Source organism: Manacus vitellinus, unplaced genomic scaffold, assembly GCF_001715985.3.
Source record: "Manacus vitellinus isolate BGI_N305 unplaced genomic scaffold, ASM171598v3 scaffold_19_pilon, whole genome shotgun sequence".
Classification (NCBI taxonomy): Eukaryota; Metazoa; Chordata; class Aves; order Passeriformes; family Pipridae; genus Manacus; species Manacus vitellinus.
This window is the reverse complement of record NW_021939395.1, coordinates 9,060,369-9,087,260: the sequence shown is the minus strand read 5'-3', so window position 1 is coordinate 9,087,260 and position 26,892 is coordinate 9,060,369. Positions and strand designations below refer to the sequence as shown.

The window sequence follows — 26,892 nt, the reverse complement described above, 5'->3', positions numbered from 1 at the left end:
TTGGGGAAGCCATTCCAATGACGCATTTGTCCAGAAAGACAAACACTTCACATCAAACTCCAAACAAATTTCATCCAAAATTAATACTGGGCTAAAAACATCACTATTACTGCAACGGGTGCCTTGCACTTATTTTAACTGCTAATAACCACAGCCAAAGCAGCATGTAAAATTTGCAAAGACTGCAAAGTATTAATAGTTGCACTAATTCACTTGGGAACACATCACAGGGCTGAAATAACAGGCTAAAGAATATGATCTGTATATTATCAAGTGTAGAGACCTAACTGGAAAATATCAAGAAAGAAAAATCTGTTGAAGAAAAAAAGCTCTGTTCCTCATAAATCAGGTGGAGATCTACCAGGAAAGAAGAGATGGTATACCACATGTAAAAAGCTTCATCTGCCAGCCTTTATAGCCTCTCAGACTTTCAATTTTGTTTTAAATGCATTAGATGCTGGAGAATTTGGGGGGGAAAAAAGCCTCTCAGCATAAATCCAACTATGTAAACGGGGGGGGGGTTGTCAATTCAAGTGCCAATCCACCTATCTTCATCAGGACTCACTCTTAGACCTTTTGCTAGTTATGATGGCATACTCTTCCTTTATTTAAAGCAAACTTACATTCCAAATATTAATTCCCTGTTACAAATTTCAGAGGAGGAAAAGAGTCAATATGGGATGGAAATGCTAACTGAAATCCGAGTTGTGTGCCTTTGAAAATGCACATTTCCACCAGAGTAACATGAGACAAACTGTTAGTGTGAGGGATACAACCTTTAGGAGAGGGAAAAGGAAAAAGAATCCATCACCACTTTTGAACTATGTTTTCCCCTCTGCTAACTAGGACACATTCAACTATCAGCATTCACATCCTAAGCCTCAAGACACAGCTTCACTTGCCTTCCACTGTGCATGTTCCCTGCCTGTAATCCCACACTGGGTGCAAGAATAGAGCCCTCTGCAGTCTGCTGGCGCAAAACATGATCAAACCACTGCTCGGGTTTGGCAGCAGGAAATTTTGTTCCATTCCTTAGCAGGGAGAATGTCAAAGCAGAAACAGAATGCATCTTCATGGTGGTTTAAAGCACAAACACTAATGTGCATTATCTCATTCTCTTCTCTCTTTATAGTCTACTCCAACAGAATATGTCAGTGAAGCAATAAAAAAATATTCCTTTTAAATACAATTGAATCTCTCAACAGGGAGCAATTACAGAAACAAACCTCAGATTGCTTATAGAAAAACTGAGCACATCAAGTTCTTAAAGAGCATTTACTGCCAGACTTCTAGCTGAATGCTTTTATAAAAGCCAATGTACATTTCTGTATTTCTCATTTTTATGTGTTAATATACAAACAATATAGCTAATCACTAAGGAAGAGGACATTTTTCCTCTTGCTATAATTAAACAGGAAAAGATTCTTAATTCCTTTTTCAATATTTCATGCCTACACCTCTGAAGGAAAAAAACATGACCAATTCTCACCACACTAATATTTTACCCAGGACTAATTTTTTGCACTTCTGCACTCAGAATGGTGCTTCAGTCCCAAGGCACAAGCACTTTGCTCAGTGCTGCAGCTGCAATACAACAAAGACAGGTTTTCAAACTACTCAGGAGACTCAGCTCACTTTGGAAAGGTGGAGGGGAGGGCTCAGCATGGCACTTACTTTTTACTTTTCAGGCACCCGTAGAATCCAGCCATGGTGTTTCCCGGGAGGCGTGTGTGCATTTAATTCATCCCTGGGTGTGGATGCCAGCAGAAGGTTCTGCAGCCTTGTGTCGTGCTCAGCACTTGCCCACACGCGCGCACAAGGCAGCCAGCATGCCGATGCAATTACTGGCCAGATAAAGTTCCTGATCTGAGGCCCTCAGACTCTGCTGAACTGGGTCCAAGGAGGGCTGTGCCTGCTCCATAAATGGTTATGAATTGTTAACTCCCCCTTTTCCTGTCTCCTTCCAGCTCTTGGTACGCGCAGCATCCTAAGTGTAAAATACCATATGGCATTTGATTCTGCCTCGCTGTGGGACTAATGAGAGGCTTGGTTGTAATTAGGATGTGAAGAAGCCCTGAGGAGATTAATTGTTATTGTTATTTTTTTTGGCAGAGAAAAGCTACAGAAAATACTTGCAACATCTTAGAAGTAACCAGTAAAAACTGTAATTATTCTCCAGCACGTAAGGAGTGCCCAGCACCTTCCAAAACAGGTATTATCCCAGTTCACTGTAAATCATAATCTATTCTAACACATTAACAGAGGGAAAAAAACCCCAACTACATCCCTGCAATATTGCAAGGTCAGGCTAAAAGCTCTAGAGTTTAAATTAGCCAGTAGACCCATATGACAAAATTAGTGCCTGGTGATGACCTCTGACAATACACTAATGGTTGTTACTCACTATCACAATTAAGGATGCCCTCACTGGGTGTGGAAGGAGGAAAATGCTGGGGAACATAAACCTCAAGCAGCTTCATTCACAAGGATGACCCAAGTCCTGGGGACAACATAGCTGTTGTTTCTGACATTATATTGCATTAAATTCATGTGGAAATGAATTTGCATCATGGCTGTTAATGGCCTCTGTTGAGGTAAAAGCAGAGATATGAGGCAAGACATTGTTTGTGCCACTTGCACACAACAAGGGAGCAGCAGCAGCCAGTAACACGTCAGCCTGTTCCTGGAGTCGTGTGCCTTGCTAAGAATGTGAGCTCCTGATTTAAAAAATGCACATATATTTGAAAGTAGGAAGTTCATAACTCTCATAATAGCAAAGGAAATATTTACAGTCATTCCTAGAAGATCAGAAGAAGACTACATTTATTTGTGTTTCTCAGCTAGTACACTGCATTTGAATACTTGGCTCTGGCAAGCCAGTAAGAGGCAGTATTATTATTTCTGTATGAGCTCCTCTTAAAGGCATTGAGAAGCAAGACCAGATCTAAGGTGGAGCAGTTCTTCTGGAATACTAGGAAAAAAAGTATTTTGTTTTAATACCGTTCTGATAACAGAAACATGATGTTTGAGAAATGGGCCTCGGGTGAGGAGTCACATAAGTGACTCAGTTACAGCAGTTTTCCACCAGTGCAGAACTTTGAAATCTATGAACAGACAACTCCATTTCTCTATTTTCTATTAAGGCCCCTTCACAAAGGAAAGCCATGACACAAATAATAGATGATAGCAAGTGCAAGAACCATCACAAAGAGGAAACAAATCATATTCTAGTCTAGTTTCCCACTTAGCAGGCAAGCAAAAGCCTCTCCAAGCAGCCAGCTTCAATGCCATCCACACAAGAACTACAAATCAAACCTGACCTCGAGCAGATACACTTTCTGTCTCTTGGGAAAAGACAAAGAAGCAAAAATACAGTAACACTAGTTGAAGTTTTACCCAAGGAAGTTTCACCATTGTCCTGAATTACTGCATTTGTCACAATGACTTCATACTGAACTCCTAATCCCAGCAAAAAAAGACTCACTAGAGAGCATTAATCTCCACCCATCAGAGAAAGCCCACAGGAAAAAAAAATGCAAAATCAAGGTTTCAGTTACTGGGTAACAACCACCAGGAAGGAATTCCCGGAGATTACTGGAGAAACCTTCTGACTGGCCTAATGTTCAAAACCTTGGATGTAGGATTGCATCTGAAATTTGCCTGGCATTTAGTTCAGAAAATGCTGCCAACAGAAACATTTGTAGTACAGTAAGAAATGAAGGAGACCTCATGAAAAATTCACATTTGTATTTAAAAGCTGGAAGGATCAAATGGCCTCCCAGTGGGAAGGCACAGTCCCTAAAGCCAGTGGAAGGGTGCAATCTTGATGGCTTTGGAAGAATTTCATCACTTCACCTGGTGTAGAATACAGCCCACAAGCTTCAAAAGATTGGAGTTTTTGCTACCATGAAGCGGATTCCCTGTCTCCAAACCTCCTCAGATGGTTTGCCTTCCTTTCATTATTCTTGTTTTCTTTCATGCATTTTTGTCTTGAAGTGACTTACCTGAACATGTAAATCTTCATCTGTTGGGTTCCATTTAGGTCAGACATAGTCCCATTCCCAGCAACTGGCAGTTTAGCAAGACACATTGCACCATCTCAAAACCCCCTTACTTTCCAAGAAGCAAAAACTAGTAAACAGTCATTAAAAATAATTACCCTACCTCAGGATTTAATCCTTTTTGATTCTCTATCTTCATATCACTCTCCAAGCCACTTCATGTTAGATTTATTATTCACTGCTCTGCTTCTTTATCACTAGCACAGCTCCAAATGGCTACACACTGAGCTTTTTGGGTACAGGTCTGAAATCTTAGATGTTGATAAATATCATGGCTCTTCATCCACAGGTAAATCAGTGCAAGTAAGCAGTTATGTGCTGCACCCTGGGTTTGAGAGCCAAACATTGTTACACTTACATTAGCTCTTCATTTAAGTGCTGAAGTGAACAGGCTGCTCTACTGCCAATTAATTAAAGCTGGGTTTAACTTGGAAAGTTAGTGAACACCAAATAACCTCAAACACAGACTTCGGCAAAGTAAAGATGGTTCTTTAAAGATAGGGAAGACAGCAAGTTTAAACACCTGGAAGTTGAATCAGATCTGGATTTCCTCTAAAGTTTGTGGCTTGGCTTGATTAAAATAGCCCAGTCCAGGCCTACTTTCACTTGAAAATTATGGCCTTCCCCATTTTAACTCACTGTCAAACTCACTGTCACTGCTTTCCCTCAACAGCCCAACATTGCACCACCCCCTGTGATCACTGCACATCCAAATCCACCTTGCTTCCCCTTCTGGGAGAACAAGCAGTCCTGGTGGGAAGCTGCCTTCCCGCAGTGGTACCAGCAGCAATGAATGGGCAGCAGCAGAGATCCAAGTGCCTGGTAAACTTCCCAATGGGTTTCTCAATTTCTCCAAAGGAGGGAGGCAAGTCTGAGCAAGGCTCAGGAACCCAATCACTGAAAAATGCTTGCACCAAAATACAGCTCCTAAAATCAGCAAGCTATTCATTTCTCAGGCACTGTGACCTGTGCCATGGCAAAAAAAAAGGCCTCTTCAACGTAAGTAACCAACAGCAACTACTAATCCAATGGAGGAAATTCAAATATATACATACTGCAAATACATAGGGTACACACCAGCAGCCTGACAGCAGAGGTGTCAGGAACTATACACACAACCAGCAATTCTAAACATGTTCCATGTCTGACAGAGCTACTGCTTTTCTTGTAGCCTCTTGCAACTGGGTCTCTAAGGGCTGACCACATCCTTGCCTCCCCGGCTCCCACATTGCAAACACTTCCAACTTCACAAATTGCCCATCCAAAGCTGGCTTGCTCTGTCCATCAGGACACAGACACAGTGCACAGCAGCAGGGATGGACCAGATGTCACACAGTTAGGAAATCCCATGATTCACAAACTGTGTTTAAACATAGACATTTAGTTTACGGGTTTTTTTATTTTTTTCCAGAAAGGGACAAAAGTTTCATGTGAATTTTTCACTAAACAAATTTAGAGGTAGGAGTAAAAATCACACAGCAAACTAATAGACCACAGCATTTCAGATTTCCTTTAGATTTCTATGTCTCTGAACTGAATTCAACGAGGCAGACTTTAGTCTCCCATTTTTGGCCTTCAAGCTCTACCAAAATCTAGTCTACTTTCTTCTTTCCTAGTCACTGTAACATTTTGACTGCATTCCTCTGGTAAGTTTTGCTGTTTTGAAAACAGTGTCTATCAGCTGAGAATTCACTGAAGGAGGTTTGCAGCTCCCCTGTCACCCTTGTGACAGGATGAGCCGTCATATACTGATCTATGGGCACTTGGATTTTATGCCACGAAGATTCCATGCATTTCTTACATGCATGTTGCATCTGTACCCCTAACAACGCTCTGCAACTGTGTGCCAGCATAAACGTGATTCTCAGAAAATACTTTCCTGAAAGATAAATGGATTCAGTTTTCTTACAAGTGAGATTCCCAAGGCTGGCAAATCAGCCTGGCTTAGAAATTTTCTGTGAAAGCCCTTCAATTCTAAAGAAACAACTAAACGTGCACCGCTGTTAAAAGCTGCAGTATCAGAGCTTTAAACAAACAGGGTTAGAATCAAACACAGCACTCTGCAGACAACAAAGAAGTGGAGATAAGAGGATTTCTGCCTTGCAGAGTTTATACATCCATCTGTGATTAATATCAGAAGGAAAATGAGGGTCAAAGCCTATCTCTGAAACTGAAAGTAGAGAGTATAGTCAGACACCTCCAGCTATGCACTATTAATGGCTTTTTATTCATGCATATAAGCCAGAAGAATTTGCCATGATACTTTATCTGGAGTCTAATTACTGTATGTTGCTCTAATTAAGTCTATTTTCACACTTTGTGTACAATGTGTGGGATTTGGGGGATTTTTGTTGTTGTTATTCCCTGTTAGAGGACTTGCTGCAATCTCCTTCAATTACAGGAACATTTCAAAGAAAGCAGCAATACATGTAATCTCTTTGATTCCAGTGTTTGGTAACTCTGAGTCTGAATTGTTTCTTGCAGTTTACCACAAACACACTGTCTTCACCTCTGAGGAAGGAGTGAAGATAAACTTCAGTATGGGATATCCAGTGCATTACTGAATTCTAAAATACAGCCAAAAATACTGGTATTCTAAATCTATCCTTTGCGTCCCCACAGCCAAATGTGAACTCTTACTGGATTATCTGGAGATGAAGGTCAGACCATGTGTCATTCAAAAGGTAATTTCCTCTAGATTTGCAACAGGATCACAGATGTAACCTCAGACTTCAGTGAGAGAAAATACCAATTGACAAACAAGTAATACATATCCAGAGATAGATTGTTTGTTTGACATTTTACAAATGTACAAGGATTTATTTGCATATAAATATATAATTTACTAATAGAGAAGTGACAGCATCCCTGTATACACAGACAATATAGCCAGGATGTGCTGCCTCTCACGTTTCTGCTTTTTTCATCCAAGATCATAAATCTAAAGTCTAAGATTTTAAAGAATCTGAATGAAAAGCAGATTATTTTTGACACAGTGGAAGAGCTGGTATTTCCTGTGAAAATACTAGCACGGTCAATATTTTATATACTAGGAAACTGTGGTTCTTTTGTCTAAGGGGGAGTAGTGCAGAAGTTGAACAAAGGGGCTCTATTTCAGCAGATTCTGACTTAAGAAAACACCGTGTTAAAAAATATTAAGTTCCAACAACACAACTTTTCCTTCTCGGTGTCCAGGCAGGCACCAACATACAAGACCATCTGGAAAGAAATGTGAGAACACAGTGTGTAGCTACAGGCACATGGACCAGTGCCTAGTCTAGATGTCGAACATCAGAGGTAACAGTTACTGAGTCTAAACAAATATCCGGAGATGATGTGAATAATGAATTGAGTTTTCTACGCCCCATTCTTCCCAAACTCCCCTCTAGGGATAGATCCAGTTAATGTCCTTCCAACACTCTCGCCAAGCTCCCTTGGAGACAGATCAGATCAACATTGCCACTAATGCCTGTGCTGTGAACAGCAATCAGGTTTAATGACTTCCCATGTATATTAGTTTTGCGCTAATGTAGACCCACCTCTTCAACAGAATTACTTCTGATTCGTTTGTGCAGGTATAAGCAAGAGGAGAATCAGGGACTCCCACATCTGGAATAATATTCCTAAAGCCATCAACATCCTGAATTTCAACTGCAACTGAAATAAAAACTCAAAAGCGAAGGTCATCTCTGATACCATCTCAGTGGCTGTTGGCTGAGGCAATAATACGGGAAATCACGGAAGCACAGCTCTGGGGAAAAGGCTGTCTGGCTCCAGAGCCTGCGAACACAAGGCTGAAGATAAGGTGACCATTAACCTTCAGAGAAGGGCAGTGGAGTCCCAGAATGTCCTGCCTGCAGGCTTTATTGCTCCAAGGGGAAGCAAACAGAAAAATAAAAGTCAAAATGGCATACTCTTGACATTTAACTCAAATTAGTAGGCAATGGTAACATTGTGTTTTCTTTGTTATCTTTTCTCTGTGTAAAAGCATGAATACTGTACCTGGTTCATTCCACAAGCTGCAAAATAACTGAAAATATTAAGAAATAATAAATTTATTCCTACCACTTGATATCTGTGAGATACCAGACCTGTGTCCCTCTGCACAGAATGTATTACTCCATACTGCAGATACGGTGGGGAGAACCGAGGACAAGTAATTCAGTGACTGTTCCAGAATCCATAAACTGCAACTGAACTCAAAAATTCCTGGTGCCTGGAACTGTGTTTTAGAGTCTTTCCCCATCCTCCCTTGCTCAATAAGCACAGCCAGAAAGACCCTACAAGAATAGTCACCCTATAAATACCCAAGATAACTGTAAGTTCACTAGCCAGCCTTCAGCTGTGGGAACTCTTGCAGGAGCACTGGCATCAAAATGCTAAGTTAAATTAGAAATCAGCGAGTGCACTGCATAATTTGACCTCTCATGTTCAGAGTTTTAAAATCATCACATAATAAAAAATACCTCATACTGAGCCAGTTTCTCCAGAACAGACCCATAGCACAGCAGAGTCCTTACACAGCAGCCTAACATGTTACTCAGATTCAAGTTCTGGCAATCTTTAAGTATCCCAGTGTGCTCTCAATTGTCTCTTAAATATGCTGGAGCTGTTCCCACTATAATGGGAAGGGAAAATATCTAATAAATATCCAGAGGCAGGAAATAAGCTAATTGCAGAAGAATTTTACCTAAAACTGTTGAATAAACCACAGTTCTGTGTCACTAGTCACATAATCACATGCTTAAACTGGATCTCTGCTTGGTCCTTCCCAACCACAGAGCTTGGCACACACTTTAAGCTGATCACTGAGCCAATGGGTCTGTCACCCCAGGATCAGTGGTATCCAAAAAAGCTGCAGTTAAGAGCCATGACAAACTTAAGTCCATTGTTTTAGTATCTTTCTGCCTTACCACGGAGTTTAGGGGATACCAACAGCTTTCCTAGGATAAATGCCACTCTCAGCCTCACCGCCCCTTTAAAGAGAACATAATTGATATCCACTGGTATAGGCATCAAGCCTTGAATCCTTGCTACTAAGTGGATCCTTCCATCCAGGTAGTTTTCAAATACTGAAATGCCAGCAACACTGTGGGTCCAAACAGAAAGAGGAGCAGTTGTCACCACGTACCTGCAAAGTCACCTACCAGTTCTACAGGTTTTATCAGCACCTCCCCACGAAGACAAACTCAGATCCTCTCATGAAACATTTATCATAAGAACCTTAACATTTTAATGTATTTTCTTATACAATAAGATATTGCTTTTAATTATTGCAGAGCCCACAGCTTTAGGAGTTCAACTCATTAAATCCACTATTCCGCCAGCACAGTAGCAACATAGTGATGGTGTGTGAAAGACAGATTCAAAAAAAGAAAATAAGCAATAAAAAAATAAATGCTCAAAGAAGTACATGCTGGTAGTTAACAAGAGGTGTATAAACCATCTCATGTTCTTCTGTTCACTGTACTGCTCTTGAACCTTTAAGAGCACACAAACGTTGCATTGTGGCTTTGAAATTTACTTTGATGTGCTGCATGCTATGTCTCTTTCAAAGGACAAAAATCTTTAAAAAAATAAAGCTTTATGCATCTGTAAATAAGGTCTCTCTTAACAGATCCACAAACAAAGAACTAAGGATTTGGGAAAAAACTGTCATTACCATTTTACAGAAGGCAATTCCTAGATGGTATCGCCAGCTGAGTTTAGTCTCCTAATGCATAGGAGGTTTTCTATGCACCATTCTCTATAAAATTGTGTTGACATCTCCCCCTTTTTAATTCAGATATAAAGCCAATTATATAAATCCACAAGTTCCCTATGAGGTATTATATCACTTGAAGGTAAACTCAAATACAACATATAGATTGAAAAAGCAAGAAAATCAAGCAAGCACCATTAATAAACACTCCTGGCTTCTAGCATGTTTCTGGGTAATTATATTAAGGGCTTATAGTTTAAATTTGTAGATCAACTCTTGGATCATTTCTCAAATGTCAAGTATACCACACTGTCTGCCTCTCCTGCTTTCTTTCACTCGTCCTTTCACTTCCTCTTACTGAGATAATTAAATGTATCATATAAAAAAAAAGGGTAAATTCAGAAGAGCTCAGAAATCCTGACACTGCTTTGAAAAACAGGATCAGAGGATGCATCTTCTCTAAACCTTCCCTCTCTTGTCATTACCAGTGCTTAGAAATACACGAATAGCTTCTTGAACAATGGGATAAAATATATCCTGACACCATGAGGGAGAGCCTTAGACCCCTTTTATCTGCCTGCAGTAATGTGCCACAGGACTGGGAAAAGATGCTGGTTTGCCAGATGCCAGGATCCAGGGAGAGACAAATGTCCCCACATCACACCGCAAGGGCTGCAGCTCCAACTCTGCTAAGTTAGGAATCTTATTAAAAAAAAAAAAAAGGCACAAAAAAAGAGTCTTGGCACTCAAAATAGCAAAGACCCAGCCAAATACATGAGCATTAACCCTTTTTGTGCTGGCAGGTATCCTTCCTTTGTAACCTAGTGGAATACAAAACAGTCTTATAAAATATTAACTGGGAGAAAGGAAAGGACACACAACTACAAGCTACTATAACATTTTTTGGCAAATGGTAGCAATAATATTTAACAGACTCCTATGAATAATGGCAGCCTCTTTTACTGGCAAATGTCATCTAAATTTAAGAAATGCATGTTCAGCAGAAAGAAGAGAGGGTGGAACAGCAGATGAAAAGCCAAAGAACAGCAGTGAAAGCAGGATGGGCTGTGTGACTCCTTGACATGCCATTTTGCTGAGGTCAGCCCTAAAGACAGCATCAAAGTTGTAAGCAAAATAAGTATGTGCACTAACTTCCATTTTTCCCCACAGGCTTTCAAGCAGAAATTTCAACAGAAGCTGGGAAATAAGATTCTCATTGCTTCCTGCAGTTTTAAGAGCTTAGAATAGTGCAGCCACCCAAAATTCAGCATTCCTGAGTCAGCAAAATTATGTGATGCCTTAAACAAGCAGGTGTATTGGAAACATTTGGTGGTCTCTTCATTTTCAGTTTCTGAACCATTAAAGATCCTGCTTTTAAGCTTTGTGGCTGGGCATGTATTTTGACAGTTTTGCCTGGTTTTGTTTGCTCAGAAGAATGTTCAGTCTTGCACGATCACCTGGCTGTGTGAGCTATGACCTGATGAGATCTCATGGCATTTGGGGGGAACTGCAACAGTCAGCAGGAGTGAGGGAAGAACAGTAGTTACAACAATCCTTGTGAATACCATCAGCTGCAAATCTCAGTCCTGCTCGCCAAAGAGGTGCTTTCAAGTTCTAACCTGTAGCACTCCTTTCATTGCACAAACAAGCTGTCAACTGAAGATGTGGAGATAAACCTCTCCAGATGGAGCTTTATGCTTAAACTACACAATAGATTGACCTTAAACAGACAGAAGAACTGGCATAGAAACACATCTGAGGGAGTGATGAGGGGACAGAACTGCATTTCCACTAAATCCGGTGTTGAGTACCAAAATCTTATGCAGTGTGTTTGAATTCAATTAGAAGAAAATGATGAAATACAAATGGTATCTTTGCTTGTGGCACTGGCACTCCTTTTGAAAGCTATTTTAAACTTTAAGAGGATGTATATGTATCTGTGCACGCATGACTCAACATGATGCTGGTGGCATTCCAGCGAAGCCAAGCCACCGATCCTTGAGTTTGGGCCATATCCACAGCTCATTAAAATCAATGATGGTCTTTCCACTGAACTCAACTCTTCCCATCATAGTGTCAGCCTGCAGTCTGATGTACCACAGAGACTACAGTCACACTGCTTTGTCCCCTGTTTGACTTACAGCACAGCTTGATGTTTACGTTACATAACTAAAGATATTGAGACCAACCACACCACGCACACTGTCCACAGTACAAATATAAGGATTACTGAAAATCCTCAGGGGGGAAAAAAAAATCAGCTCCCCAGTTTGCTAAACCATGTGTATTTCCTTTTCATTTACATAGAGAGAGATTTCATACAAATAAATAAATACATATGAATGAATGTCTAACACACGTCAACAGTATCAGATACAGTAAGCATTCTGGTCAAAGTCATAGTGGATTTTAGCAGAGATTAAGCAGGAACAACTAAAGATGTATTTGTTTGTATTAAATGTTCCAGACTCCCATATACACAAAATACTGTTCCTGAGTGCCCATTTTCACAGTTGCTCAAAATTGAGCAACATCTTAGCCCTTCTCTTAAGGCTTATGCATGATCCCAGTATTTGCACTGGCATCGAGTGCTTTCTTGTGAAATATTCTAAGTAACCATTGATCTCTAAATAAATTAATGGGCCTGTATTAAGCAGGTCTTTGGACCAAGTACAATTTCTTGTTTCTTCTCTGAGTGCCATACATCATCTTCTGGTATAAGAAAACATAGGTGTGCATTTGTCTGTAGCAAATTCTCTGACTGGTAAGTTAAGAAACAAGTAGACACAAATACTAACTTTGAAACAGAAACAAATGTCAGTAAATCTTCTAAAGTGGTAAAATTTAACTTCTGCTGGATAAGTCTGCACTCGCTGGATCCCAGAAATACTAAAAAGAAGCTAAAAGGGCATTTAGTTCCCAAATGTCTGAATATAGCAAAAAAAACCCTGTGCTGTGGGTTCCAAAGGACAAAGAATTTTGAGTCATCAAATCTGCCCTGGGCATGTCTCCATCACTGTGGTCACAAGAATCTGTGACATTTCATTTTCAGAAAACTTCCATCAAATCTTTAACAGAAACATAAACAAACAGCTTAAGTGGAAAAGTCTTCTAACTCACAATGATCTAAAACAAAAGGAGAAGCTTACTTTTGGTTCGTGTAACATCCAAGTAACTTGGCTTCACATATTAGAAAAAGCATTTTTATACAAACCTAAATGCATTCATCTACATATAAGCTAAACTTGAGTCAATCATAAAGACCAAGGTAAGAAAAAGTGCTTTGCCCTTTCTTACATTATAATGAGTAAGAACCGAGTCAACTTTTAGTTTTGCAGATATGGATCAAAATTCTCTGTAGTACCGGACAGTTCTGGAATCCTTGCAAACCTCACACCCTACCTGTGCAACAGGGCTGCATTTTCTTATGATGTGTAGGAGCTCAGCTGGAGAATTGCAGCTGTGTTCATCTTGTGATAAGTCATCTGCCGACACATGAGCAATTTCACTAAGTCAGTGTAACTTTCCAGGTGCAGTATTCATGAATTGGCCTGAAGCACTAGCAATGTGGTCTGTATATTATATAGCTAGAAGTCCAAACTATAAACAACCAAACAGTGCAAAAAGTCATTCCATGCTCATGAAATCAATGGATTAATTTTTCACTGTATTTGTTTTGTAACAGCAAGACAAATACATATTTGTATTTCCTATCTTACAGTGTACCTGCAAAAGTATTGGAGTCCTAATTATCATCTATTATATAGTGTGAGGGAAACAGAAATAGAAAACTTACAATGGTGAAGCTGTTAATAAAAGATAATGCCACCAAACTTGCTTTTCTGTTTTAAAGGTTCCTAACAGTATACTTCAGATTACTTGGGAAAAGGGACATTTTAAATGAGAAACTCCTCAATTTTCAAGAGAGGATTTGGACTACACTATGGAAAAGACTGGAGGTGGTTTGCTGAGGTTCTTGGATATTTTGTGCTCATACCCTGCCTGCAGATTGTTACCTGGATGAAAGCACTTGCCCTTACATGAGCCACAGTGACTTGTACAAGGATAGTTATCACAGGAAATTCATCAAAGTCACTAAGGCGTTACTCCTGCATACAGCTGTTTGCAAGATCAAGCTATGGAGTGTCTCAGCAAAACAAAGAGGACAGAAATTACACAGTGGGTGTCTTTTCATCTACTACAGCTCATGTATCTGACCCTTTACTACTTCTCTCACGTCACTCCTTCATACTAGCTCTGAGATCACATGGATTCTCCCAGCGCCCATACCAGGATTAAGACTTCACTCCTGGGAGACAGCCGCCAATTCCAGCAATTCCACTAAGACTGCAAGACACAAAATAAACTCCAGATCGTATTAACAATCACAACTACTCCAGCTAACTAACTTAGGGTTAAAAACCTGTTTTGGAGCATAAAATGCGGAGATCCGACACTGGAAGCCTGCGAGTCTGCAGTTCGGGACGAGGATGCCCGCGGAGCCTTCGCAGACGTAGGGAGCCGGTAGCCGGTGAATACAGCATCGGAACAAAGAATGCTTCTCAGAAAGCTCACGCCGCTCGCCTCCGCCACGGAACACCCACCAGCGTTATCCCAAAGCTGCCGAGCGCCCAGGGCTCCGCGTGTGCGACGCCCGACCACAGCCGAGGAGCTGCCCCCGGCACCGAGCGGCCGGGAGGGCGGGAGCGGCGGCAGGAGCCCTTCCCGTGCCGGGGGCCGGGGCCGGGGCCGTGCCCCTCCCGGTGACCGCCCGCCTGCCCGTCCTCCTGGTCCCGGTCCCCGCCGCCGCTCACCGCCCGCGCTCCCCCGCACGGCTCAGCGCCCCGCCCCGGGGCGGCCCCGCCCCGCGGGCACCGGGCCACCGGCCCCACCTCCCGCCACCGTGTTACCGGCGGAGGGGTCCCGCACCCAGCAGCACGGACACCCCGGCCCGCCCGACCCCCGCCTCCGCCCGAAACCTGCGCGGGGCGTCGGAGACCACCTGACACATTCACTGCAGGAATTTTGGCTCTTTCTCACGCCTTTGCGGGACGGGAAGACTGTGCTACCTTCAAGGCTTCCAGGGCTTCCTGCGAGTTTGTTGTCCACAAAATCTTACAGAGTCCGGCCTGAGGGACCTGTAATAATTCAGCTGTGAAGGCACAGCCTCAGCGCAATCACAGAGTCGTAGAACCATAGAATATCCTGAGGTGGAAGGGGCCCATTAGAATCATCAAGTCCAACTCCTGGCCCTACACAAGACACCCCAACATCTGAGAGCATTGTCCAAACATTTCTTGAACTCAGACAGGTTTGGTGACCGCTTCCCTGGGCAGCCTGTTCCAGTGCTTAATCACCCTCTAGGTGAAAAACCTTTTCCTGATACCCAACCTAAACCTCTCCTGACTCAGCTTCATGTGATGGTAATGGCAGTTCTGGGGCCCAGCTCCTGAGACACAATGGCTTGGGAAAACATTAAGCTTGACCTAAGATGTCATTCAGCACATTGCCTGGAGGGCGAGTGCAAGGCATCTTCTCAGCAGAGTGACACAGGTAACATCACTCATGCTGGGGGGTGACTTGGAGGGTTTGAGAGCTTTACCCATTGAGGACATTGTATAACTAGAGCAGATGGAAATTAATGGAGTGCTTCCTTATCACGTTGAAAACTGGATTCTATTGGATTAGTACTTAGCATTTTAGTTTGTGTCAAACTACACGTGACTGAACTGTCTTCAACTATTGAATAAGGTCTGAAAACCAAGGATAAAAATAATCAGACAAAAATTTGTCTTGCACATGGACGTGTATCTAATCTAGATAGACACCTAGATGATTTTGTAAAAAAACCCCAAGTGATAATCCTGCCACATGTCTGTCTTCCTTTATGGTTTTCTCCTTTTTACTCAGTCACCCCCATCTTGTCTGTGCTGCTTTAGACTTGACCACCAAACTAAACCATATTAAAGAAAGGTAACAAAAGCCCTCTTTGTAATCAAGTAGATTGTAAATTGTAATCAATTTAGCAGATTCCAGCTAAATAAACCGAGATGAGAATCCCTGCCTATCTTGTTGCATTTCTGCAATTAAATTGTTGCAGTTTATTGATACCTCCCTTCTTCTAACCTTTGACTCTATTAATGTTGAAGCTGGTTGCCAATTCCCACTGAAACAGACCGATCTGCTCTGTAGCAGAACTGGCACTGCATCCCAGTGGCAGAGAAATAACAGGCCCTACTTCAGGGATACAGTGACACAAGTGAAGATGGCTCATGTATTCCAAAATACAAAGTAATGTCTCCAGTGTAAGTAAAAATTGGTCCTTATGAACAACACATGTACATGCAATGGATACCATTTCCCTGTCCAAAACTAACGGAGCAGAGATAACATTTCATACTCCCACTAACAGTGCTACTGGTTTGACTTGATCTGGGAGTGCACCAAGTTTCCTTCATGTCATCCAGTTATTTCTGATACATAAAATCCTTCTGGCTCATCAGATCTGTAAGCAAATCCAAGTTGTTATTTTCAGGAAGTCAGGGATTTTGTTTACTCTTCCAGTGTAAATCAGTGTGCTTTCTAGGGATACTGAACCTCTTACAATTGCAAGAATCACATGTGGATTTGTGTTTTCTTTTCCTTGCCTCTTCCAGAAGTATCTGCAGCTTGTGCAGATTGTTTCTGACATCTACTGCCTTTAAAAAAAAAAAGACTCAATATTGAGAATTCACCCCTAGATTTTCATCTATAGTTAAAAGACACCTCCAAAACTTCCTAGTGTACTTGCTGTACACTGACCGAGCAAGCTTTCTTGTCATGGTGACTGTCAGTCCTGTTTGACATGACTGAATCAACACCCATAGTCCTGGCAGCCTAAAAGACAAGCAAGCAAGGGGGAAGATAAGGCTGGTGTGGGGAAGATTTTAGGTGCAAGCTCACAACAGTGTATTTCTGAGGAAAGCAACTCTCCAGCATGAGCGGTGTCTGCATTTCCAACCACCTTCTCCAACACATTTTCTAAAACTTGGTAAAAATTCCCATCTGGAACTGTTTTATGCTGCAGATGTGTACACATATATCTGCAGGAATGGCGCGGTCTTGATAGCCTTCAGCACAGTGTCATCTTCACGTTGCACAGTCATTTCTTCTCACACTTAACTGGATGGAGAGCACAGCTAGAAAGACAGAAAATGCAACTGAAAAAAAGAAACAGAAATGTGGCGGAGATGGAAATAAAAACAAACAAAAAAAAAAGAATTGTCCATCAGAAAAATGCTCGCTGCTTTTGATCTGAGGACTAGAAGTAATTCAGGGCATTCCTAGATCTGCACCTGGAACAGATCCGCTTCATATAATGCCTGCTGCCAGCATTAGTACATTTGACCTACTGGATCTCTGCAGTTTAGGGAGGGGTTCTGCTTCCTTGGCATAGGTAGGCCCTAGTCAGTAAAAGAAGTGTGAGATTACCCCATCTCATCTTTCCTTTCTTTTTCCTTGTTAGAAAGTTAAATTATTACTGAGGGCAGGGAACAGAGGGGAAAAAAAGAGGGAGATGTAATAGTCGTATTACACCAAACTAGTCAGACATGATAGAGCTTGCCTAGGTAAAAATATTGAATGGTCTCATATAAGACGTTGTCTCCCTAGAAGGTTTGATTTCCTGGTGTCCTTGTAAGGCACATTTAATCTTGCTTTTTAAATTCTTTACTTAGGGAAGTCTACAGGTTCCAAGAGGCCATCGGACCATAAGGCAAAAATCGCCTCTCTATGGCTACTTGGTGTCACGAGCTGTTTGCACTGCAATCCTACAGCACGTTCCTGAAGTCTCTCAAATTCTCAAGTGGGAGCTACAAATCAACCTTTAGTCTGGGCAGCAAAGATCTAAGTTGCCAGTGGTTTTATTCGTCACCAGTTCTCAGTAATTTCAAAGACTAAGATCTCTGCTTCAGAAACCCTGGGTCCCTGCAGGTCAAGTGAAAGTCAGCAATAGTTCCAGGTGACCAGCAGCTCTGGGAATCAGCTCACAAGTAATGCAAATTAGGCATTGCTATCTTTGCAAACTTTGGAAAACTTTCTTGCAGTCGTAGATTAAATTAAAATGGTCAATCAGGTAATTCAGAGAAAGGAATTCCTGTGAAGGCCTTCCAATGAGAGAATGTGAGGCCCAAAACCAGCTTGGCAACAACAGTCCCCAGGTATTTTGCCAAGATAAAATGTACCATAGGCAACCTAGGCAAAGCACACTTTGTTTAGAAGCATTACATATGCTCTAAAAGATGCATTACATCTACCAGACAAGTTCCAAAGTGGAAATAGAGTAGTAAGAAGAATGCTGAGGTGTAGTAGAGCTACTTTTCCTTCATCTCTAACAGATTTATGCTGCTTATAAAAAACACAAGTAGAAATATTTTAAAACTGATTGAACCACTCTGATTTGCAAGGATATGAAAGTTGTCTGAGTTCCAGTGTTTTCTTCAATTAATAAGAGAGCATTTTACTAGAACTGCTCTATCAACCCATCTCATAGGTGTTAACAGAATGGTTTCAAGGAGGAAGCTATTGTCTATCGGATGCAGAGGAAAACCTGCGTGGGAGCATGGCTGATGCCTGAGGTATTTAACTAGAGCTGGGGCCAACTTCTCTGACTAGAACCTGTTTAAAGGAATTGACACATAGGCTTGCTAGAGAGAAATGTATAGCAAAGGGTACATGAATTTAGATAATTCTGACTGATTTTATCATAATTTTATTCATATTCACTTATTTCTAAATGTCTGCTCCTATTTTTTTTTCTTAAGATGCATTCTTAGGCATATGACTATTTTTTATATGCTGGAAGGTAAAAAAAGAGCTGGAAGTTTGGCCACTGTAACTTGCAGTAACAGTGCTCGTGTGGCAGATAACTTGAGATTCTATCAATCTTGGCAATGTTTCCTGGCCCTTCTTTATCTAAGAATGAACTGTTCTTGGATGGTTTCTCTAGGATACTAGGCATAAACAAAGCTTCTTTTTCCTTGACTTCAGTGTCTGGTTCAAGGTCAAATTCAGGGCTGGAGTTGTTTTGGAGTCTGGGGATTTTTCCTTGCTTTTGAACAAAATGTGTTGTAAAAAAATGAAAGAAAAATCTTCCACCAAAATTTCTGGGTTTTTTCTACATCTATCCCTATAACATGTAATATCAACACAATGAAGTGTAATAGTCTCATGTCTACAATGAGCAGAATTAACTAGGTAATACAGCTTCCAGTTTGAATAAATCTGAAGGTTTGGATATTTCTCTAGTATACTAAATAGGGCCAAAATTCAGAGCTACTTTATTAACAAGTACAAATCTCAGTTGTCAGATCAATGAAACAAGTAGTTTTTCCAGTTACACAGCAGGTGGAAGCAAAAGTCAGTGTATACCATGAAAGGACAGATTAAAGTTCAAGTGCTGATCAATAAAACAAGGAGCTTCCCAAAGGAGACAGCAGATGGAACCAAACACCCTCCCTTGCAAGAGCCAACATGTTTAAATGTCTTAGTGCTCAGAGGTTTTGAGTGTATCCCAAAAGGCAAAACTTCGTCAGTATCTCCTGTGGCCCACAGAGTTAAAATGTTCCTAACACTGAGAAGCAGAAAGTAAATGAAATGCACTGCTTTTGGTTTTCTATAAACAAATGTCCCAATGCTAGGTTCAGATTGTGTCCAGACAGTTCTCCAGAGGGGGAGACTCCACACCCTCTCTGGGCAATCTGTTCCAGCGGTCACACGCATAGTAAAGTTCTTCCTCATACTCAGGTGGAACTTTCTGTGCATCGGTTTCTGCCCATTGCCTCTTGTCCTATTGTTGGGCACCACCGAGCAGAGCCTGATCCAACTTCCATCCTTCATCCTCCGTCCCCCATCCCGAAGGGCCCGGCGGCTCCCAGAGCCCAGCGCGACAGCTCTGACATGGGTCTAACGCAACGCAGAGGGGTCTTTTTTCCGGAATTTCTATGGAACCGTGTGCCGTGGACCCGTGTTCCACGGAGCCGCCGCCGCGGCCTGGCCTGACCCGACCCGCCGCCTCGGGGGGACCAGCGGCCGGCGGGGCCCGCCCCCGGCTCAGGCCGCGCGGTGTCCCCGGGCAAGCGCTCCGCCATCCGGCCCCGCACCACCACTAGTGCCGACGGAGGGCCGGACCGGCCCGCCCAGCCCGCCCGGCCCGGGGCGGCACCGCCCCGCCCGCCGCCCCTCCCTCTTCCACCTCCCACCGCCCCCGGGCCCGCCCCGCCGGGCCGGGCAGCGCTCGGAGCCGCCGCCCCCGCTCCCAGACCCGCCGAGCTGCAGCGTACCTGGAGCCATGGCCCGCGAGGAGGCGGCGGTGGCCGGCGAGGAGGCGGCGGGCGAGGCCGGCGGGCTGCTGCTGGAGATCGTGGGCTCCCCGCTCAACCTGAGCCTGCTGCGGCCTCTGCCTTTCCTGCTCTACCAGATCCTGGCGGGCGAGCGGCCCGCGGCGCCCGCGGGCGAGGCGGAACCCGCCGCCGCTTGCCCAAGATGAAGCGCCGCGACTTCACCCTGGCGCAGCTGGCGGCCCTTCGACGGCGTGAGCGACCCGCGCATCCTCATGGCCGTCAACGGCAAAGTCTTCGAGCTGACGCCGCGCAGGAAGTTCTACGGGCCCGGTGAGGGCCGGGGCGGGCCCGGCGCGGCCACCCGGGTGTTGGCGGCAGGCGGGGCGGAGCGCGCTGCTGCCGGTGAGCGCGTCCCCCGGTGCGCGGTCAGCGCGGTCGCGCTCCTGCCTGACCCGCCACCGTGGGCCGGCTCCGGCTCCGGAGCTTTGGGAAGGGCACGGCTGGCTTGGAGCCGGGAAGGGCGCGCACACCGAGCTGCCTCCCGGAGAGGCGGAGGGCAGGGTTACCGCTGCCGCTCGGGCTCCAGGGTCGGGCCTCGGTGGTGCAGAAACTCCTGCTTTGCGAGCTAGCGTTGCTTCATTATTCTGTGTGTTTGCCCGTGGCAGGTTACAAGTACCGTAAGGGGTTGGGCGGCTTCGTCGGCCTGGGGTGCCTTTGCCCGATGCCAGGCGGCAGAAGCCAAGCGTTCTCTGAGTGTTTACATTCCCTTCCCAACTTTTAGTGGACATCACTCTATTGCATAATATTTATACTAAATATCTACCAATTTAGATTAAGCCACCTTCCTAGCAGGAGCATAGTTCAAACGTGCAAAGATTGAATAACCTATGCTCGTAGAGCAGCCAGTGATGAGAAGGGTGGGAGTATGTGCACCGAGGTGCAAGAGTTTAATCACCTCCACGTGGGCGTGGGGGTTTATTTTTAACAGAGGCCGCCTGTTAAAAAGCCCCACTCAGGCTTGCTGATTTGTCCCAGGACCTGTCTGGCATAACCACTCTTGAGCTGTCCAGACAGCTGGTAGCTGCAGTAGTGAGCTGCCAGTGCTACTTAGAGACAAGAAGAATAGTGCAGGATACACAGTGTGTTTGTAAGTGTTATCAGTTATACTTTTGGTCCATACATAGACTGGAGACTGTCACTGAATGACGTCAGACTGTAACTTTGCATTCTGCAGCAGTCGAGATGATATGTACAGATGAGTTAGATGTGCAGTTTTGTATTTGTGCAAACTGAAAACCACTTAAAGTCCATGCTTTGGATGCTGCCTTCCCTGACAACAGTAAAAGCTGCCCCTTGTATCTAATTTGGTAATTGCTGAATGGTTCACCACAGTCTGGCTGGTTTGGTTTTCATTTTAATGGAAACGTAAGATTCTTTTGAGGAATTTAGGAAAAAGCACGCTTTGGGAGGAGTGGAAGATGGCATGTGCTCTACAGTAACCAGTGTTCACATCTAACTTACTTAAGCTCCCTTAAGAAGAACTTTGAATGTGTAGTTGCAACATGCAATATCTCAAATTTTGGCTTGTCATGCAAGCAAGTTAATCATTAATGAAGTTGATCAAGAGTCTGTCTTGGTATCTCTGATGTTCTGTGAGTTGCATGTTTTGGTAATTTGAGTTCATCTCACATTTTGAAAGTTTTAATAGATGTTTTTTCCAAGTTAGTAATTTCTAGTATCTGCACTATTTTTTTCTGTCAAGCCATCCTTTCATCTCTTTAAGTCAGGAGCATCTCTTGGAAAACTTTAATTTCACCTCAGACTTGAAAATCCTTCCTCTGTTCCTCGTTCTGACGATGTGTTTCCCAGTTGGTGCTTGTCCTTACCCTGTCTGTATGTGCCATGCACCACTGTGGTGTAGCAAACTCAGTGTCTTTTTCCCATGGTCTTGTTTCTTGCCCTCTTCCTCTGTTTTCCCTTATTACCAAGTAGCATAAAACTTAAAAACATTTCAGAAGCTTGAGGCACCTCTGACCCACAGGTCAGGGTAGGAACTCTTTATCTGTTTTAGCCTGGGGACTCTGATCCATGAAGATCACACAGCATCCATTATCTCCGTAATAACGCAGCTTATGTTTTTATTTTAAGAGGGTCCATATGGCATTTTTGCTGGAAGAGATGCCTCCCGAGGTCTTGCCACTTTCTGCCTGGATAAGGAGGCACTGAGGGATGAGTACGATGACCTCTCTGACCTCAACGCTACACAGCAAGAGACCTTGAGGGACTGGGAGTCACAATTCACTTGTAAGCAATTTTAAACCTATTTACAAAGAAGTCAGTAACTGGTGTGTAAGAGGGGAAGCAATGGTCAAAAGGCTGTTACCAGCTGAAAGCATCAGTCTGGAAATTAATACCTGGGTTTAATATTACTAGAATTACTGTTACTTAGAATTAAGAGAAATGTCAGGTTCTCCTGCATTCTCCTTCCCTCTGTTCCTTACTGAACAGTAGCAGATACAAGCACTCTATCATAGTGTAAGATCTGTAAGACCACCCAAAAAGTTGACAAGATATGGAAATAAAGACCATGTTTTTTATAAAGTTAAGACTCCTTCTACAGAGACTGATAGATTTTAATGCTCTGAAAAATGAAGCTTATATCCCATTCAGCTTCTCAGAAATAACAGTAACATTTTAATTATTACTTCTTGGGTTTTAGTATTTTTGAAGACTTCCCCTTGGAGCTCTTGATAGAACGTTTTCTACTCTCAGTAAGTTATTCTGCATGACCTTGCTGGTGGCTGTGGCAGATTTACAGACAGCTCTATTCAGTTGACTTTCTCCCCCAGAAGGTGATCAGGAAAATGGGCAAATGTCCCCTCTGTGTTTTCCAGCTGCCTGATGTGTGCTGTGCCAGTGATGGCCAGAGGAAAAAAGGCAACTTGAACACTTGAGATGTTTGCTCTAAAATTAACAGGAGGAAGTCACTTTCATAGTAGCCTTGTTTTATGCTTAGTACTAAAAGTTTAAAAAAGCAGTTCCAACTGGTTTGTGTCATGTGTCTCAACTTGCTGCTCAAAACCAACTTCAAACCACAGTTTTATGGAAGTTGCTGTGCTGACCTTGTACCAGGGCATGTCTACTAGTATGATTTTTTCCCCTCCTGTTGCATATATTGCTGAAAAATAATTTCTCCGTATCTCATGATGCCTTTTAAGTGAGTGAACACCAAAGCAATTAGTTTTATTCATATAAGACAAAAAATAAATATGTCAGTTGCTTGTCCTGATGAATTTATATGTATATATCCACGAGGGAAATTGCATATACCAAAAAGTAGTATAGTGGAAATCAAATGTGTTTTGTTTTTAAATCTAGTGTTCAAAGATTTACTCTTAACTGGCTACAGTGGAGTTTTCCTGCACATCATGTCATTAGAACATCTCAGTCCTGACCTGATGTGCCCCTACTATTTTGGCTCTCTTCCTGTCTTAATCAAGACTGTTAATCATGCCACACTGAATGGCTGTTTTATTATGCTAACAAGCACGTAGCAGAAACCAGAACTATGCTACCAAATATCTGACCTAAACTCATGTTTAAATGTATCTTTACAAGAGTCGAGCATCAGGACTGACAGTGAACTGCACTGTTTTTATTACTGTGTTTCTATTAAATATGCCAATTAGTTGCTTTCAATTCTTATAAATTATAACAGCAATGCTAGGCCAAGATACCTGTAATCCGGGGCATCTTTTGCTTTGTTGAAGTTGTCACATGGGCAACATAATATAGCTCTCAGTTCTTACATGTCTATGATCTTGGTTCAAAAAGAGATATAAAATAAATCAGAGGCTTAATCACATAATTGGATAATAGATCCATCTTTATCTTCAAGAGAAAGGATCTCCCTTCTGTCCTATTGGATATTTTCAACACACAAAAAATAAAACCCCTTCAAAGTTGTGTATATGTCGTGTATATGCATATATGTATGTGCATGTTTAATATGTAAGTAATCTGACAATGCCATTGGTTGAAAAACCACCTTTGACACTGGCAAGAGAAATAATCTAATCCAGGATTCTGGTTTTTGTCTTTACATTCATTCACCTTTTTGCTTAGGCAGTAGAATGAGAATTACAGTTACATTCACTTGGCATGATTCTTACACTTAGTACAACATTAATAGTAATTCAGGTAGTTGATTTTGGCTCTGCTCCTTCCCCACAATGTTTGAAACAAGTTGCTCAGAGTTATTTTATTATAATACAGGCATTTTGTTAATTCAGAAAACAGAGTTTAAAAAGGTACATCTTCAGGGCAGAATAATTACTTGGATTCTTTTTTTTTTCCCCAGTTAAGTATCATCATGTTGGTAAGCTGCTGAAGGAGGGGGAGGAACCCACTGTGTACTCTGACGAAGAAGAAAAAGATGCCCAGAATGCAAAGAAAGAGTAGAGAGTGCAGTGAGGAACAATCTGGTTTTGAATCTAAAGGATCATTTGTAACATTCCACTTGTTTTACAAGGTGCAGCAGCAGCAATGCTTACAAAAGGTCCAAGAGTTACAGTGAATTGTTTCTCTTCAATGGTTTCCTTTTCAAATTCAGTGGCAAACTACTGAAGGTCTGTCTTCCTTTAAACCCACATAATCAGAAGTGTGCACAACAAATATCTGTGGAAAAGTAAACTGCAGTTTTGGCAATAAAGGACTATTACTGGTTTTCTGCTATCACCTTTTAGTGCAGAGTAGGTTGAAATCCAGTTTTTCATTAACAACCTACCACTGTGGACACAAACACGAGTAACTTCACCTATGCAACACAAATTCCACTAAATCTTCTTTTGTTTTAGCTTCTGCAGGGTCTGGCCCTTGGGTTGTAGTTCCCCTAGAAAAGGGACTATATTTTATTTGTCCACGAAGCACCATACTCATTTGTTGTGCAATGTAATTCAATATTATATAAGATAATTTGGCTTTTAAGGGTTGTGTTAGCGGTTTACAGGTGAAACACTAACTGCTTTTAAAAAATATCAAGAATTTTTCAGAGGTTAAATCACTTTTAGATACTTAAAAATTAATAAGGACTGATGAATACTTGATGTATTCAACATGCATAATTCTGCGTGAATTAATATTCTTTGTTCACATCTGAAGTGTTACAAAGGTTTAGATACTGAGTGGAACTAGGCATCCCTAGAGGTACACCATGAAGTGTGACTGCACTGGACTACTGTTCATTCAATTTTCTTAGTAAAACTCTTCTGTTAATTCCAATAAAATTATGTTAAACATGGAAGATCAGCTGCTCTTCATTCCTGTGCGTAAGAAAAACAAAGGTTGCCCGTATGGCATGATTAACAAGTGCTCTTGTATATGCAGCTTTAACTAGCAGAAAAATGTTCCTGGTCAACGTAATTTACACAAGTTTCCTGTACACAATAAAATAACATGGTGTAAGCCATTCTGTGCTGAGGCACTTGTTGCTTTGGAACTTTGCCATTAAAAGAAATGGCACAATCTAATTCATAACCAGCAATGGGGACCTGACCTTTGAGTTGCTTTTTACTTATTTACTCTCTTTCCTCACATCTATGCTTAATTACTATGTGACCTGCCTCCTACCAGAGAGGGCTGGGTAAATGGATCTGACCAAGGAAAAACGTTAATGTGCTTCTTCATCATCCAAAATACTTCTGTAAAACTTCCTCATAACTTCCAAGATCACTGATGATTTGCTGATCACCTGTAAACACATTTCGTGTCCAGGTGATTCCGCTGCTGCAGAATATCCCAGGGTGCCTGTCTGGTATAGTTCCCTCTATTTCATTTCTCTGGCTTGGCTGTCTGGTCGTTTCAGTTTGGCAACACGACCAAAATGATGAACTGAGTCCTGAGTGGGAAGGTGTAAACTTCAGTGTTCAGAAGTAGAGTGCGTTGCACAACAGCAGCTTTCATAAACAAGTTGACACAACATGTTTAAAGTGTCTGATACCATCTGTGGTGAGAACAAGTGACTTTCCCTCAGTCCAGACACTGTCCTGGCATTTTCTTTAGGTTGCACTGGGCCTTCCAATGAAGAGCATGATTGTTTGACAGCATGAATAAAGTGGTACTGTATGAACTACCTAATGAAGGTCTAGAGACAAACGTAGATCTTGTCATGACCTTTGTGTTGCTGTTTTATTTTTAGAGACATTTATACTCTTTGCAAACTACTACTAATGGTTTACCTCAAATTGGAAATGTGCTTTTATTTGTTTAAGGCAGAAAATAAAATACTCTTGCATAATAGTGGTGTTTGTTTTTATTAACTGCAACCACATGTGATACTTAACCCTCCTCTAATGTTTCATCTTGTCTTTCTCCAATGTTTTATGTTATCCAACACATGGATCAGTATAATATAAATGCCAGTAAATGCAGTTCTGTGTAGCATAACTTTAGCAGAATATTAAATAGACAACATGTTCATGTTGTACAATATGCTTTGCTGTTGCAAAAGCAGAGTCAAGCAGAAAAAAAACCCACCAAATAATTGTTAATACTGAGCAGAAGATGGAGCTTTGTAAAGCTGTCATGTGGTGGAACTAGGCTAGGCTGTAACCTACCCTTCAGCAGACCCAACCACCTGACTCTTAAGTTACTCCATAAAATATCCTAAGGAACTGGACATTAAGTATTAATCTGTACATTACAACGTGATGCATCAGAAAGAAAAGTAGCAAAAATGATGCAGAAAATGGGCAGTAACACAAGACAAAGCTTAATACCTCTTGGGAAGGAGGTATGACACTTTGGTAAGACC

At 42.2% G+C, this 26,892-nt stretch overlaps 2 protein-coding genes across 5 annotated transcripts in view; one reads left to right on the top strand and one right to left on the bottom strand.

Moving 5' to 3' along the window:
• KIAA1210 (KIAA1210 ortholog) overlaps nucleotides 1-14,383 on the bottom strand; it is a 52,037-nt gene extending 37,654 nt beyond the window's left edge. For 3 of the 4 annotated variants that reach the window (XM_018070840.2, XM_018070845.2, XM_018070843.2), the window contains exon 1: nucleotides 1,675-1,842. In XM_018070840.2, the coding sequence (XP_017926329.1) occupies nucleotides 1,675-1,736 (62 nt within the window). In that variant the 5' untranslated portion in view covers nucleotides 1,737-1,842. Of the gene's footprint in view, nucleotides 1-1,674; nucleotides 1,843-14,185 lie in introns of those variants that run through there. The other variant, XM_018070842.1, reaches the window with a different exon arrangement.
• Nucleotides 14,384-20,073: 5,690 nt separating this feature from the next.
• On the top strand, nucleotides 20,074-26,378 carry PGRMC1 (progesterone receptor membrane component 1). Its single transcript, XM_029959094.1, is given in 5 exon segments — nucleotides 20,074-20,272; nucleotides 20,275-20,316; nucleotides 20,318-20,411; nucleotides 22,230-22,385; nucleotides 24,442-26,378. Coding segments are annotated over 5 exon segments (576 nt in total). The 5' UTR covers nucleotides 20,074-20,089; the 3' UTR covers nucleotides 24,543-26,378.
• The last annotated feature ends 514 nt before the right edge of the window (nucleotides 26,379-26,892 follow it).